Genomic DNA, 17,123 nt, shown 5'->3' on the forward strand with positions numbered 1-17,123 from the left:
ATCGGTCCACTCCTTCGGGTACCTCCCACACAAAATTTCGAAAAAGTTTAGTTTGGGACCATCTTTCGAATCGCTTTGATTTTTGTTTTAGCAACTTGTATTCACTGCCCCCTATACGACGGTACAAGTTTCATCAGGGGCAAGTCCACACTTCCTGAGAAAATAGCCTGAAAGTTGCAAAAAAACCCATATGACACCGTGTGAGGTGGTTGGAGCGCAAGATAACTCTCGAACGGATCTGCCGATTCGGTCCAAAATTTGGTCTTTTGTCCAAACATAGTTTAAGTTTGAACATAAGCCATATCGGTCCACTCCTTCAGGTACCTCCCCCATAAAAGTTCAAAAATGTTCGGAAAAATTTTTCGTACGGTAACTCTTGAAAGGACTGGCCGAATTGGTCTATACTTTACACATTCTAATATATCTACCAGATATGGATCAGTTTCAAATATGGACTATATTTTTTCACACCTTCGGGTACCTCCCACACAAAATTTTGGATAAATTCACTTTAAGACCTGATATCGAATCAATTTGATTTTTGTTGAAGCAACTTGCATTCGCTGCCTCAATTACGATGGTAAAAGTTTTTTTATGGGCAAGTCCACACTTCATGAGCAAACAGCCCGAAGAGTGTAAAAACCCCCTATGGCACCATATGTTGTGGCTGGAGATCCACTTACATAACGGTCAATGTCGATCCATTCCTTTTAGTATCTCCTCCGCAAAACTTTTTGATCTTTAATCTTAATCAACATTTTTGTCGGTTTAAACGCCCAAAATTTTTGAAACCCCCTAAATACATACGTATTTCAATATACACAGGCTGAGGGTACATATATCTCTGTCGACAAAGTCAACTGATACTTTTTTACTTGTTAATTATTAAATTTATATTAACTTCCCTACTTTGCCCACCATTGCCACATCCACACCAAAGAGAATACATTCCATTTGGATGCGGAGCTCTCTGACGCAAATGTCTGCCGCTATCCATCCCATAATAGCAAAAATGAGTTTTAGCTTCTGCGGTGTTTATTGCGGGAAGAGTTATAAATTGTGTTTTGTTTTTCTTCTCTTCTGCGGAAGATGTCATCTATTTACATGTTTTAAACCGGTGTTTTTATTGTTCCTTTTTTGCTTGTAAACAATGTAAGTTATAGCTTCCTTAATAATAACAGCAATGACAATAAAGAGGAAACCAGCAACAACAACAGCATTATTTTGTAGCAACAGTGGCAGTAGGCAATTTTAAATGGTTGGTCTTTAATAAAAAGAAAAGAAAAAAAAACATAACAGAAGTTGTAATGAGACATTTACGAGTATTTGGAATTTTACTATTTGACTACTGATTGGAGAATATTTATATATTTATCTACCCCTTTTTCAGATGTAATTCGAATTATTTTAAGTGTAATTCGAGAATTCTATTTGTAATTCGTAACATTTCATTTGTAATTCGAGAATTCCATTGGTAATTCCAATTATTCCATTTGTAATTCGAAATATTCCATTTGTACTTCGAAATATTCCATTTGTAATTCGAATTATTCCATTTGAAATTTGAATTATTCCATATGTAATTCGTAACTTTCCATTTGTAATTCGAATTATTCCATTTGTAATTCGAATTTTTCCATTTGAAATTCGAATTATTCCATTTGTAATTCGAATGATTTCCTTTGTAATTTCAAATAAAATAATTCGAATTACAAATGAAATAATTCGAATTACAAATGGAATAATTCGAATTACAAATGGAATAATTCGAATTTCAAATGGAATAATTCGAATTACAAATGGAATGATTCGAATTTCAAATAGAATAATTCGAATTACAAATAGAATAATTCGAATTACAAATGGAAAGTTACGAATTACAAATAGAATTCTCGAATTACAAATGAAATGTTACGAATTACAACTAAAATGTTTCGAATTACATCAGAAAAAGGTGTAGTCTATGGAATTGGTTACTATTTTTCAATGTCAATGGATCCACTCAATGAATTTTCCAATTGATGGTAGCCAGTCAATGGCACATTGGCTTCTTCAGCCAATGATACATTGGCTTGGCCAGCCAATGGAACATTGACTTTTCCAGCGAATGACGCATTTTATTTTTCATTTCTGTGCTCCTTCCACCCCTTAACTCCTCTCCAAACTTCCTATTATTATTATTGCATTTAAATACAATTTAATTATTTATATTTTCTCTCAAGTACAACAAACTCCTCATTTACGGTAAACAGTAGCCGGTTTAAAAATAACCCAATTTTATATCGCCGCCTCTCTATAGCCTCAACTAAATATAAGTGTGAAAATTTATATAAAAATAAAAGAAGGTAATAATAAAAAAACACTAAACGACGACCAAACAGCCGACGACCATAGAATATAAGCAGTGGCTAGCTACTAGCGTTGCTCCACAACAACCTCAACAAGCTCATATTAAAAGAAGAGCATAACACAAAAACAAATACTTGAATTTAATACAACAGCAGTGATTAATGGGCCGAACAAGTTTAACGACAAGCCAGCCACAGCAAAGTGGTTGGTGGCCTATAAAACAAAACAAAAAGTTCACCAAGCCTAACTAAGGAAGCAAATGTATTTTTTCTTCTTGTTTTTCTCGTGTAATATAATATAACAGTTACAACAACAACAGCAACGGCAATAACGTATTGAAAAATATTACCAAAAATTCTTAGAATAAAAAAAAAATAATGGAACACGTTCAAAAATGTTTTCCTCTTATTTTTCCTTAGAATTTAAATGACTAAGAAAAACACAGCACCAACAACAACCAAAATGATAAATTAGTAAAGAGTGTGAGAAAAATAACCAAAAAAAAGGTTAAAGAAAATAACAAAAAACAGTGCCATAACGCCTCGAAACTTGCCGTCGACACCAAATAATTGAATTTCATGTAATTGAAAACCAAAGCCTCCGCCGCCATCTCTCTAATGCATAATTTATATTTACGTATTAAAACCCACCTAAGCGTGTTAACCTCCCAAAATTCCTCCAATACCTCACCCCTGAAAAAACCTCCCACCTCCGGGCAACCGCCCTCCGTTGTCACCACACCTGCCTCAGCAACGACGACACCACGCCATCGTCACAATTCAGCACCGGATATGGAATTGCAACGTTCGCGTTCGTTGAAATCGATACGTGTACGAAAAATCTCAAAGGGTTCGTTGAAATCCTTAAGACGCGGCACTGTCTGTGTCACCGTTAGTACACATGCATCGTCGGTATTCTACGATACCGATACAGAGGTAATCTTAAGAAAAAAAATTAATTTCCTTAATTTTAACAGCTTTGATTTAATATTGCTAAAGAACAGAAAACTTTCTCCACTCATTCTAAGAACTCACTCACACTCATTTCTAAGAACAAAATAGGATATTTAAAAATTATAAAAAATGTATATTGTTGATTCAACAAGATATTTTGTATCATTATGGTCCCTAACACAAAATATATGGTTCAAGCAATAATATATATTTTCAGGTATTTGAAATACCCTATTTTGTTCTTACAATATCGCTACACTGGTCATAGGAAACATATTTTAGCTATATAATAAGTATAATGTATTATACTGCCATTGGCCACAAACCCTTCTCACCATAAGAAAACTCATGAGGATTTGTGACGAAATCGGAAATTTTAGTCTTTCTGTCCACACCTCATTTTAAATGATTGCTGTTTAAAAATTAAAAGCAATAAAACTGCGGTTGTTGAGCTGAATTACTTTAAAAATACATATAAAATAATAAATACAATATATATTTTAAAATAATTTGTTGTTGGATCGATATATTTTATGTCAAATGATCTGTATTATTTCTGGCACTATTGGAAAATCACGGAACTCTTGAACAAAATTTAAATATAAGGTGCTTACACCTGTGGAATTTTTGCGGATTCTGAAACTACAATGTTCACAGATGAGAAAAATAAAAAAAACAAAAAATTGCCATATCGCTTTTTAAATAAATCGCGATTCAAGTTGACATTTTTAAGGGTTTTTTAGGTTTTCACGATTTTGCTTGTAGAGAATTTTCATAGCTACAACATTTTCTTTAGTCCTTTTTATTTATTTTTCTCATCAATGAACATTGTAGTTTCAGAATCCGCAAAAACTTCCGAAGGGTAAGCACCTTCCATTTAATGTTGGTTCAAGAGCACCGTGAAGTAGAATTTCTCAGTTTTCCATTGATACATGACTGTTTTGCGTAGCTTAAAAAGTTCTCCGCCTGGTGTCATCTAAACCTTTTAATTTCTAATCACTATAGAAGTCGCAAATTTCTTCCGATCGCCAATTATTTCTGGAGATAACGGATGCCTATGAGGAATGTCGAAAAAATCGAGCTAAAAACTTTTGCATGCAATCGATATTTTTACTCTTTATATGACGTTGCATTATGTTGAAAGAAGAACATCAGACCTTTAATTCGACACTAGTTACTTACGAGGGGATCAAGAAAAATGTATGGCCTAACAATGGAACGCGAATAGTTGCCAACAAAAATAGTTTTATTGTTTTCCTAAGTAGTCTCCAGCATGATTTATAAAGTTGTTCATGCGCTCAAACCAATTGTTGAAGCACTTTTTTCACTCCAATTGAGACACCTCCAAAACATGGGTTTTGAAGATGCTGTAACTTCTGTCTACGAAAATCGTTGGCCACGCCTTTTTTTCTTGATATGCTGGAATAAAATAAAGTCATTGGATCCCCAGTCAGGGCAGTACGGCGGATGACCACCCATCAATTTCACGTTTTTTTTTTCGGTCAAACAGGCGCTGGTTTGAATCGATGTGTGAGACCTCGCATTGTCATGATGCAGAATGATTCGTCTTCTCTTATTCGTTTTTCGAATTTCTCACGAGGCTTTAGGCAAAGAAATTGTAGTGTACCACTCAGAATTAAGCGTCCTACCTTCCTTAAGTCGTATAGTACCAACATTGTCAGTTTAGCCGAAGAAACAGGCGACCATTTGCTTCCACGGTCGATTGCTGTTTTGTTTTTGACTTACACACATAGATTCGTCGTCAGTGATGATCTTATAAAAGTGCTGGATCCAACGAGAACAAATCTTTTCTACAGACTGGTGTCATGTAATATCCAAAGTATGCTGGTGGAAAAAAATGCCCAAGGATGCCTCTATCTCACATGGCGATCTTGCATTATCCGTTCACGCACGGCTTAATTTTTTCTGGCACCACGGCCGTTTTTGACGACTCTCACGACCATGGTTTTTAGCGAATGTCGGCCACGATTGAATTCATTAAACCAGTGGTTATCCACGTCGAAAGTTGTGAAAAACGATGGGACGAAAATTATCACAAGTAAATTCTATTCGTTTGTTTGCGAAGTGATCTTTTCAAGTCACTGTATTTACGCTGGATTTCCTCAACTGGCAACCCTATTTCTATTTTTCAGTATTCCGAAATATTTCTATTCGGCATCCCTAATTGTACCTTGTATGCTCTCATTCTCTCTCTCTCTCTGAATTTCCTTATTAAACTTACATTGTAATTTTCTTCATAATAAACACTTGTTAACTAAGCATCAACCAGTACTGTTGTCCTTGGTAAGCAGCCGCTTTGTTTCACTGAATTCAATAAAGAACCATTACTGTTCTTACTTCCAAATTCTAAAAGATTGCATTTTCTTTTCCTTTTTTCCATTTCTATATTCCTTGGTGGATGAATCTTGAGGAAAATATTTCCACTACTGAAATATTTTCGAGGCTCACGACAATAACCCAACCGCCCTTCATTCTGTGAGAACATCCACAACAAATGACGCCTGACAACGTATAGTGTTGCATAGGCCAGAAAGTTATCGAACAGCCCTCGCAACATTTTTTGTTTTCAATTAAAAATAATCAGAACCCGGGAATAAGTTGCTATTGAAATTGTGGGCATTTGCCCCACGTTGGGCGCCAATTGGTCCAACTCTTTAGTCAATGTGATTTACTAAGAAAACTTTTTATTATACCCTCGCTCTTATGCCTCCAGTTATAGAGTTGTGTAGTTCCGGAAAGAACTAGTTCCAAGGAACTATTCCGGACAAGGAACTATTGGAACTATATCCGGCTATTGCATTTATATAGTTCCTTAAGTTCATATACATAGTTCCAACCGTGCATATAATTCCTTTCATTTGTATAATTTATTTTCTTAATTTAATTCCATACTTACTTCGATCTTTCACGTTCGTTTCCTTCATCATTCAAATGCGGCCACATTCTTAAATAAACATAAATCACATCCTCGTTATATCTCTGCAATTTACTTATTTTGTCAATTTATCCTCCAAAAGATAAATACAAAAAGTGAAAGTTCGTTCAACTACTTCACTCTCGGAACTATTTGTAACGAAGGAAATAAATAGAACGACCAAAGAGAAAGATGCATTGAACTATATCGCTCTCGGAACTATTTGGAATGAAGGAAATATAATGAACGATGAAAGAGAATGATTTATTGAACTATATCGCTCTCGGAACTATGGAACTATATTAAGGAACTAGTTCCTTTTGGGGAAAGGAACTAGAAAGATCGATCCGCTCCAGGAACTAGATTGCCCTACTCTACTTTGTTACAATCAGAAATGGATCTAAAAAATAAGCGCATTATTTTGGATGTCATTTCCCGTGAATTTTTCCCTCTCCCCTTTTTACTTTAATTTATTTTATTTTATTAAAAAACACAGTACCAGCCCACAGTGGCACACAGGCAAAATTTAATTTTATATCACACTAAAAAAATATAATTAAAAAAAAAAAATGAAAATTAAACAATTAATTTATTGGACACAAACATTTTTACTCCTGAAACTTTTAAAACTTCTTATGTGACATAAATATATTTCTTTGGAAAATTGGTCTGTTCATAGTAACAATGACTCAGTGAAGATATTATAGAATACCACGGAAATAATTTATTGCGTTAAAAAAACCACCACGGACGTCTTCTATTCTAACGAAGACCCCTACCGAGTTCTTTCATTCTAAATAATACCCCGACGGAGATCTTCTGTTCTATAGAAGACCCCAACGGATCTTCTCTACTGTATTGGGCGCCAAAGATCACTTTCTTCAACTGAGGACACCCAAATCTGGATTTTGTAATTCCAAAAATATCATAGTGTGCACTATGCTGTGATATAATTGAATACCTTTAGTTTTACACATTGTATTGTGTAAAGGAGTTTAGCTCCTTCCCCACGTTGGGCGCCAATTTTAACATATTAACTTTTTAAAGTGGAATCAACCAAGAAATCTTTCTCCAATTCTTGGAAGTGAGTTCTGTTGTGCAGTAATCTATTAAGGGAACTTGTGAGGATTAAAGCGAATTATTTCTTTATAAACTGATACACATTGGGCGCCCAAGGGCACACTTGAGATTTTGTAAACAAAGCACAGTCTTTGTCAATTTTTTCCTATAACGATCATATTAGAAATATTAATTATAGTTGCAATAATTCATCAACAATTTATGAACGCTGGGAGCTATATGGGAGCTATATCCAAATCCGAATCGATTTTTACGAAAATCGGTGAAACTACTCAGGGGCCTAAGAAAATATCACATATAAAATTTGAAGGCTTTTCGATTAAAATTGACCAAGTTATAGAAAAATCGGGGAATGAGATATATGGGGGCTATATCCAAATCTGAACCGATGTTTACGAAAATCAGTGAAACTACTCAGGAGCCTAAGAAAATAACACATATTAAATTTTAAGGCTATTCGATCAAAATTGAACGAAATTTGGCAAAAACGGGAAAAGATATATATGGGGGCTATATGCAAATCTGAACCTATTTTTGTGAAAATCGGTGTAGCTATTCATGGGCCTAAGAAAATAACACATATTAAATTTGAAGGCTATTCGATCAATATTGAACGAGTTTTGGTTAAATCGGGGAAAGATATATATATGGGGGCTATATACAAATCTGAACCGATATGGACAAAAGTTGATATTTTTCATTCCTGTGCCCTCAAAGCCTTCTACATTTGTCCACTTTTGTATGGAAACGACAATACTGTGCGGCGTGCCTTACGACACCACATGCACAGAAGTTTGACATGGCTGAAATGTCGCAAACATTTCTGTGGCACCCATTCAATCTGAATACCCAATCATATTTCATCTCTTAGAGGTAACAAGATGCTCCAAAAAGGATGCCAGTCACTGTGTACTTTACCTTTAAAATAGTGTTTAATTTGAAATATTGTTACGTGCCATTCTTGTGCGCATGAAAGTCTCAACATTTTTCGAAATTTTGTGCCAATATATTTTAGCTTTACTTAGCGAAGACTCAAATCACTCTAACGAAGACTCACATCACTCTAGCGAAGACTCACATCACTCTAGCGAAGACTCACATCACTCTAGCGAAGACTCACATCACTCTAGCGAAGACTCACATCACTCTAGCGAAGACTCACATCACTCTAGCGAAGACTCACATCACTCTAGCGAAGACTCACATCACTCTAGCGAAGACTCACATCACTCTAGCGAAGACTCAAATCACTCTAGCGAAGACTCAAATTACTCTAGTGAAGACTCAACTCACTCTAGCGAAGACTCAAATCACTCTAGCGAAGACTCAAATCACTCTAGCGAAGACTCGAATCACTCTAGCCAAGACTCGAATCACTCTAGCCAAGACTCAATCACTCTAGCCAAGACTCAAATCACTCTATCGGAGACACAAAGGTCTCCAGGAAAAATGGTACCCATGTTGTCCTAGCAGAATTTTTTTAAAGGATATGTTGTCAAAATTATTATCCTTATTGCAGGGTTTATCCCAAATACTGTAAATATCGCGACATCGGGCAATATTTTTTAAATATTTTGTTATCGCATGGCATAGCTGTCTCGGTAAGCTGCCATGTTGTCCTGGCAGAATTTTCTTAAGGGATCTGTGGTCGAAATAATTGTCCTGATGGCAGGGTCACCACCCAAAAACTGTATGTCTGACATCAGGCAATTTTTTTGAATGATTTTATTAGCCCAGGGAATAGCTGTTTCGAGAAGCTTTCCAATGGTAGTCATGTTGTCCTGGCAGAATTTTCCTTACAGGATCTGTGGTCGAAATAATTGTCCTGATGGCAGGGTCACCCCCAAAAAACTGTAAATATCCGACATCGGGCAATATTTTTTAAAGATATTATTAGCCCAGGTGATAGCTGTCTCGATAAGTTTTCCAATGGTAGTCATGTTGTCCTGGCAGAATTTTCAGTAAAGCCCCTAAAAAAGATATTTCATTTAATAGCTCTGTTAACTTTAACAGTGCTCTGCTAACGCGCTGTTAGCAAAAGCATTAACAGAGCGCTAGAGTGATTTGTGCAACCAATAATCTTTAACGGGCATAAGCAGAAGAGAGTGAGAGTACCGCAGGAGTCTTATAATAGTTAAAATATATTGGAAATATAAGAAAATAAGGGCACCTTTATCTCCCACTTGGTCAGATCAAATTGCCGACTTTAGTGTGCTTCATCAGTACTATTTGTACAGAAAATCTACATCCATTTGCACATTTTGTTTTTTTTTATGTTTTACTTACATAGCTAACTGCTACAAACTGTAATTGAATTAATTTTCATGGTCACTTCCACGAAAAACTAAAAAAGAAAACAACAAAACCAACAATAGGAAAAACATACAATGGGAAAATAACAGGTGAAGAGATATTGATTAGATGGTATAACTAGTCTCGAAGCAACGAAAAAAATAGAATAATAGATTTTCATATAAAGAACTGAAAAAAAAACACACACACTCACACAAAAACATGAATAATAAAATAGAAAAAAAGAAACCAGAATGGACAGTTATGGCAAAAGTTTCCACACACTCCACCTATGAATCCCAGTAGTTATGGCAACAAATAGAGGAAGGCAAAAAAAGAAGACCTGACCAGTAATTATGGTATGATAAACAGTTTACTTTTTAAAACAGTTTATATAATGTCTAAGACAGAACAAAACATGCAAAAAAGAGAACAAATATTACAACATAAGAAGTGTAGCTAGCTAAAATTACCGTTAGAGGCAGAGCATAAACTTTCTGATATGAAAACTGAGGCAAAAAAAGACTAGCATCATGGGATAGGTGTTGCTGCCTCATCGTACCCAGGTACTACTACCAGCTGGCTGGCTATAAGTGGTGGTAATGTGCCTGCTACCTGAGGCAAGCATTACAACAAAATTGGAAGATGGTGACGAACATGGCTGCTCATGGTGGTGATGACGATGATGAGTTAGCCATGCGGCTGCTGCTGCTGTTCACTGGGCACCTGGTGTTTTGCCCAACAGTAGCAAAATCTGTTCATGTGTGTCCACAAATATACTTATCTGTAACTGTCTGTGTATGGATGACTGTCTGTCTGTCAGTTTGCATGTATGTTGTAATTGCCTGCCTTTGCTACATTTATGACAGATGGTTGAATGGCTAACTGGGTGGCTCACTGACTGGCTAGCTGGCTGGTGGACTGGCATAATGGGACACTCATCATTGGAGGTCGGTGGGGCATTTGAACCTGATGCGTCTAGCTTGCCTAGCTAGGTGGCTGCTGTGCCCGCAACATGCAATTACACAATATTAGATGACACACATTTGGCTTTGGAAAGTTCCAACTGATATCATGCCGTGCAATGGCACTCGTGGCAAAAGTTAAGGAAATATGTTTGTCCATTTTTATTACATAGCCGCTTGGCATGTTATGACTATGACGACGACGACGACGCCGCCGCTGTCCAACAACATTTTTGCTTTTTAATGATTATGTTGTTGACCAGAATGACACTGACGGCAGTGTTGATAATTATGCTGATAGCGTTGATTGTAAGGTGATGACGGAAAACGTTGGCCATATAAAATGACATGCATTACTATGTAGCCTCAATATCACCGGCGGCATGAAAAAAATATGTTTATGCCATGACATTCCAAAGATGTTTGAGGAGATTGCTAAGGATAATTTGAGAGATAAATTTAAGATGATCTATACTTTGTTGTCATGTGGCTTTGTGTTATCGGTTGGCAATATTTTATTTTATTTATTTTTCTAAGATTTATTGATATTGCCCGAGACCCACGTTGGGCGCCACTTGTAGAAAATTGATTTTGATATCTTTAACAAAACAAAAAAACTTAACTAAATATACATATAACAAAATAACATGGCACTGATCACACAAACTTAAGTAAATTTTCGAATTGTATCCGATTGTCGGTGTGATAAATAGAAGATATAAAGTTTTAGGAAATTTGTACATGTGGGACCTGTGCCGACTGAAAAGAAGCCTTAAATTTTGCTAAACCTTTTGGTTGGAAAAGGCGCCATTTTATCAATATCCCCCATCGATGATGTTTCTAAGAGAAAGTATCATTTGAAACGTTAAAATTTATATTCTCTTTAAAAAATATACTATTCTCGTTGGACATTTTTGATCACAAATAAAAAGTTTTTAGTGAAAAAAACATTAGTATTAGAAATATATGGATCATATTTCAATATTTCATATTTCTCCACTTGTATAATCCTACTGGTCGGACAGGTCCGCTTGGTTGGTTGGAGTTCTTAATAACCACACAGTATTTTGAATAGTCCAATGTTATTTGAACTCTTCAAAGCAATAAGCTTGGATATAGTTACAATACGCCCAAAAGTATGCAAACCATTTGTTTCTTATACCGAATAATTGAAGTTTAGATGGCATTATAACTTAAAATTAAGTTTTTTTAATGTACATACCATTGTAGGAAGAATTTGCAAATCATTAGATATTTCTCGAACTTTTGTTATTACGCCTTGGAGTTTAAGGTTACTCAATGCTAATAATTATCACATTTATTACATATATTATTTTTTCAATGTCTGTTTTAGTCTTCCCAATTCCTAGCCTTCAATGATCCGGAATGACCTGGGTCTTCACGGTCAAATACTGATATATGCCCTTTGTGTAACTGCAGACAAGTTACCAAAACAGATATTCACAGTAATTTGGGATTGAGTCTTGTTTAATTGTCCTCGAATTTTCTTTCTTAGAAAGATGCCAATAAAAAATGTCAAAGACATACAATGGTAAAGATTGGACATAATGCATAAGGCAATTAAATTTTAATATTCAAGTATAGAGGGCCTTTATGTATAACATACAATAAACAGAACACATCAGAAACAAAAGCGTACACAAATGTAAAATATAACATAATTTCATGTCACAATATTGTAACATGACATAATGTTAGAACCCCAGCGCCATCTGCCGATGTATAGTAACAATGGAAATGTCCCATCTAGTTTTAATATATATCTTTGAAACTGTTTGATTTGAGTTATAGATGGCTTATCTATTACTAAAAAGGTGTTTAATTTTGTTTAAATGTTATGTATGGGATTGTGACTCAAGATATGGACGATAGAAACATTGACCCAGCAAAAATACTCATTACAAAATCCCCTACTTACCCATTACTTTTCAAGGGTATGTCGCGCGAAATAAGTTGTTATTTTTTAAATAAGTTTTTTTTTTTAACTGAAGTTACTAAAAGTCGCGACTACTTATTTAAGTGGCCAAAAAATAACTACTTACTTCACGCGTCATGCTGTTGTTAAAATAACGAGTTAGTAGGGGGTTTTGTAATGGGTATTTCTGCTGGGTATATGTCCGCATGTATGCCTGGTAGCCTGGTACACACAAGGTTCTATGATAGGAACATTGCAATATTTTAATGTGACTAAATATGTCTCAGCGTAATGTCTACGTACAAACGTAATGCCTCCTGAGTTCTTGGGGCAGTTGAGATTTCTGTGATGTCGTATCTGTGATTTCCATGGAACTCACATGTTTATTATATTGCAAATCACAACCCACGTTGGGCCCCATATTATCCATATCACTATGCAACACTGAAAATGCAAACAACTTCTAGTATGCATTTTTTGAAAGTACATATTTAGACTACAAAAACCCTAGTAGGGTTTGTCCTGTTAGATCCAGTTCGGATTTTATGTCCTTTCTAAACCGGGCTAAATCTACACTTTTTTGCATTTATCATGCCTTTATCTCAGAAACGAATAGGAATTTGGAAAACTTATCTTTTGCAAAACCCACATAAGAAAAACTCCATCTGCGACATCAAAATCTATAAAATATAGGCAATTTTACATAATTGCTAAAATTCTGGTCAGTATCAGCTAAACTACTGGGAGTTGAACCAAGTAAACTTTTGCAAAAATCTTCCAAATAATGTTCTCAACAATTCTTCAGAACATTCTGAAACTCTAAAATGATAACTTCATGTTGTTATTCTGCATCATAACTTTTACAACAGGTATTTCAAACACAGTTCACACCAACAGTTTATTCTCGCATTTCGGATTTCACCACATTATTGACATATTTATTAAATCGTCGTTGAGAAATAATTGAAAACAACGGGATAGAGGCATTTTACAACAATAATATGTTCTAAAGAGTTGTGTATTACATTCAAGGGAATATTTTTCCAAAAGAAAATATTCAGAAAAAATAACGGTTTTAGAGAAACGGTGCGAAATGTATAAAAATTGTGGAATTTTTGCATATATTTTGAAATTTGAGGCAATAAATGTAGTTTTTCGAGTTCATTATTTCTCCAAATATTATATTCTTGTCCTTATCTACAAATTTGCTTCAGAGGTCAGAAGAAGATTCGCATTGGTTTCTTTAAAACTCAATATTTAAACATGTTTAGATGGGGCCATAAAATCGGAGGTGGATCTGACACAACAAAACCCAACTAAGGTTTCTTGTCATATGGGTCTGTACTTTCAAAAAATCCTAAGCTCGAATTGTTTGCACAAGATCACCTTAAAAATATTGCACAGTGTATTTTAAGAGTTGTCTTAATTTCCAACATTTTTAAACCCTTTCCTTTTTTTGGTACCGTTGGGGAATATTCGTCAGTCGCTCTTTAAAATAGCCGTTTTTGGTTTATTTCTTGATGGGAGCATAACAATTTTCGACTGTGACTATACCTCATGATGCCTATACAATGCTGTATTTCCTGCCATGTCAAACATATCTATATTTAATTCCTCAGCATTTTCTCTTCAAATTATTCGGGCTCGCCTATAAAAATGTGGTACTTCGATATTCTGCAATTAAAAATAGAATCAGTCAACAATAACTCCTTGCTATGCGAAAGTCTCCATCTCGAATCCTTTGTGAAGAGTCCGTTGCTACTAGTTTTTTAGTAATATATTCTCAATTGTGCCCCACGTTTTCCAGATTCTCTACTTTCGTTGAAACTAGTTTTTAGTATAGCGTGAATTGGGCGCCACCTGGTTCCAATTTTAAAGTTCTAGCCCCCAATTTTTGTTATTGATGGTTACAAATAATCATTGCCAAAGCTCCTGTTCTCTCTGGGATGTTGGAGAAAACTATTGCGCACAGTCCGATTTAAGAGCATGGACCGACTTTATGTTTTTAAGGATTGCTACTTCAATTTAAATTTTTAGCGCTAAGAAAACATGCTACCACATCCTCCACTTTGGTGGAAACTATTTTTTTTAGTATACTGTGAAATCGTGCTCCACATTGGGCGCCACTTAACTCCGATTTTAGGCATTTTAAGATTTTTGCTTTCAATTTTAATGCTTTGTGGTAGGAAACTTCATTGCACATACTTCTGTCCCCTCTGACATGTTAGAGAAAACTATTTTTGGTGTATTGTGAAGTTGTGCCCCACTTGGGCGCCACTGGATTCTGGTTTTATAGATTCGAAAAGTTTTAGCCGCAATTTTAATTCTTTGTGGTTAGAAAACGTAATTGCAAATCCTCCTGCCCTCCCTTGATTGTTGGTGAAAACTTGTTTTTAAGTATACTGTAAAATCCTTACCTACATTGGGCGCCACTTGCTCCGTTTCTAGGCATTAGCCTCAATTTGAATACTTTGTGGTTAGAAAACATCATTGCACAACCTCCAGTCCTTTTTGAGAGCTACTTTTCCAACCAAAATATCGAAACAATAGTTTTAGTATACTCTGACCTCGAGTCTAAACCTTAAATTCAAGTCTTGTGCCACACGGTTCATGGGTATCCTTTATACAACCTCCGCATTTAGTTTGATTGAAATCCGTTTCAGACAATATAAAGACGATTTAGCCCATATATCCGTCGTTTAGCTGGCTGGTTCGAACGATAACCAACAACTCAACTGATGTGATCCAAACTTTGCCACTTATAATATTTTATACATACATAGATCAACTTCGATGTTGTGCCATTGCGATCCATTCCTTCCGGTACCATCTCCACGATAACTTTCGTAGAGAGTAAATGTTCTGATCCAAACTTTGCACATCGTAATATTTCTCCATACGTAGACTAAGTTCGAATATGGAATATGGATTGGTCCAACTTAGCGAGTTACTCTCACAAAAAAATTAAAAAACAAAAAATCGCAAAAATCTAGTGACATTTCAGGGTTATTGAGGACAAACTCATGCCTCCTGATATAATGACCCAGCAAAAAGTTTGCCTCCAAAGAGGCAGTTAAATGATATGTACAAGTGATCTGGAAGTGCATCAAATTATGCATTTTCACTCATGATTTTTACAAGAGCGTGACTACTGAAAGAGGCACTCCATTGCACTGCATTTTAACTGACCCTTTGGCATTGCATTTTAACTAACCCTTTGAGGTAGAATAGGAGGCAGTCGAAAGCACGTGTTTTGATACAGGCATTCTGCGGAATGTGTGCAAGCCATTACAAAATATCCCAGAACAAATAAAATGCATTTATTATTTTTGTAAAACAAAAATATTAAGAAATTTATTACATTAACACAAATTATGAAAATTCTCCATTGAATTCAATCGCAAACATGCGTGTTTCCTCCGCTCTCCATTTAATCCAAGCTGAACTGTTTGTGCTTCATCTGCTAAATGGGTTTGATATTGTCTTCCCATCACCAGTTAAGATTTCGACATGTACTCCAACAGCACTCCATTGGGAAATTTTCTTCTCGTGAGTTACCGGAAAAATGTTCACAAATTAAATATTATTTAGTTTGTATTAACAAATGTTTGGAAATGTTAACACGATTATCTCTTTTTGGAAATGTATTCCGCAGCCTGTAGAGATGTACAAACTGATTTATGTACATGTAGGGATCTCTAACAACTGCTAATAAAATGTAGCGAACGGAGTGCCTTTTCACGACTCCGTTTGGACTGCATCCGGATGCTGTTAAATTGTGAGGAATTGGAGTGCCTTTCTCCCGACTCCGTTGAACTGCATCCGGATGTTGTTAAAATGTGACAAGTGGATGTGATTCTTTGGATTGCATCCAAATGCGGTTAAAATGTGAGGACTGGAGTGCCTTTTTCACGACTCCGTTTGAACTGCATCAAAACATGCCGTGATAGAACTAGTCCACATTGCACTACTTCCAATTTATTTTGCTGGTCCCCAAACGTTCTAAAAAATCCTATGAAATGGCTGGTTGGCAGGATACCTATGGAAAGAAAAAGCTCTCAAAATTAGTTCCATGATGGACTATTTCATCAGGTACCGCCTACGCAAAAGTTCAAAACTTTTGCGCTTAATTGTTTTGAAATTTTAAAGCGGGTAGTCGTTGCAATCGTAAGTCCCGATTTACATTAGGCGAGTTTACTTGCGGCAATTTTTATCCTTCCTTTTTAAATTTGCCTCTTTCGTTTATAAAAGGCACTTCTGTTCCTACAAGTTTTGTTTTCAAAACAATGAAAATAATGTCAAATAAAAGGAATTGCCTGAAAATTACCGGTACGAGCAATATTTTTCCATTTCCATTCCCCTTACGTGTCTCTCTCACAAACAGAGACTTGCCGCAAGTAAACTTGCCTAATGTAAATTGGGACTAACTGCAAAGTTCTTTTTTTGCCAGGCTAATGCTATAATTTTATTTCAAAAAACCCCGCCCAAGTGGTATATATGAAGGATTATGAATTTTTGTAGACTGAGTTGATTGGTTCTGGTAATGGAATAACTTGGCTTACTGTTTATGAAATCTGAAAATGTACCCTGAAAACTTCCAGAACTTTTTTTCT

General features: G+C 35.6%; 2 protein-coding genes across 51 annotated transcripts in view; both read left to right on the top strand.

Moving 5' to 3' along the window:
- Pkn (serine/threonine-protein kinase N) overlaps window positions 1-17,123 on the top strand; it is a 297,850-nt gene that overhangs the window by 163,280 nt on the left and 117,447 nt on the right. For 13 of the 50 annotated variants that reach the window (XM_073990847.1, XM_073990865.1, XM_073990852.1 and 10 more), the window contains exon 2: window positions 2,769-3,284. The exons of the other annotated variants lie outside the window; for them this stretch is intronic. In XM_073990847.1, the coding sequence (XP_073846948.1) occupies window positions 2,967-3,284 (318 nt within the window). In that variant the 5' untranslated portion in view covers window positions 2,769-2,966. The remainder of the gene's footprint in view (window positions 1-2,768; window positions 3,285-17,123) is intronic. 50 annotated transcript variants of the gene reach the window in all.
- Window positions 1-17,123, top strand: part of LOC141405953 (uncharacterized) — a 105,329-nt gene that overhangs the window by 25,866 nt on the left and 62,340 nt on the right. The window lies entirely within an intron of this gene.

Source organism: Musca autumnalis, unplaced genomic scaffold (genome assembly GCF_047663935.1).
Source record: "Musca autumnalis isolate F117 unplaced genomic scaffold, ASM4766393v1 scaffold_5, whole genome shotgun sequence".
Lineage (NCBI taxonomy): Eukaryota > Metazoa > Arthropoda > Insecta > Diptera > Muscidae > Musca > Musca autumnalis.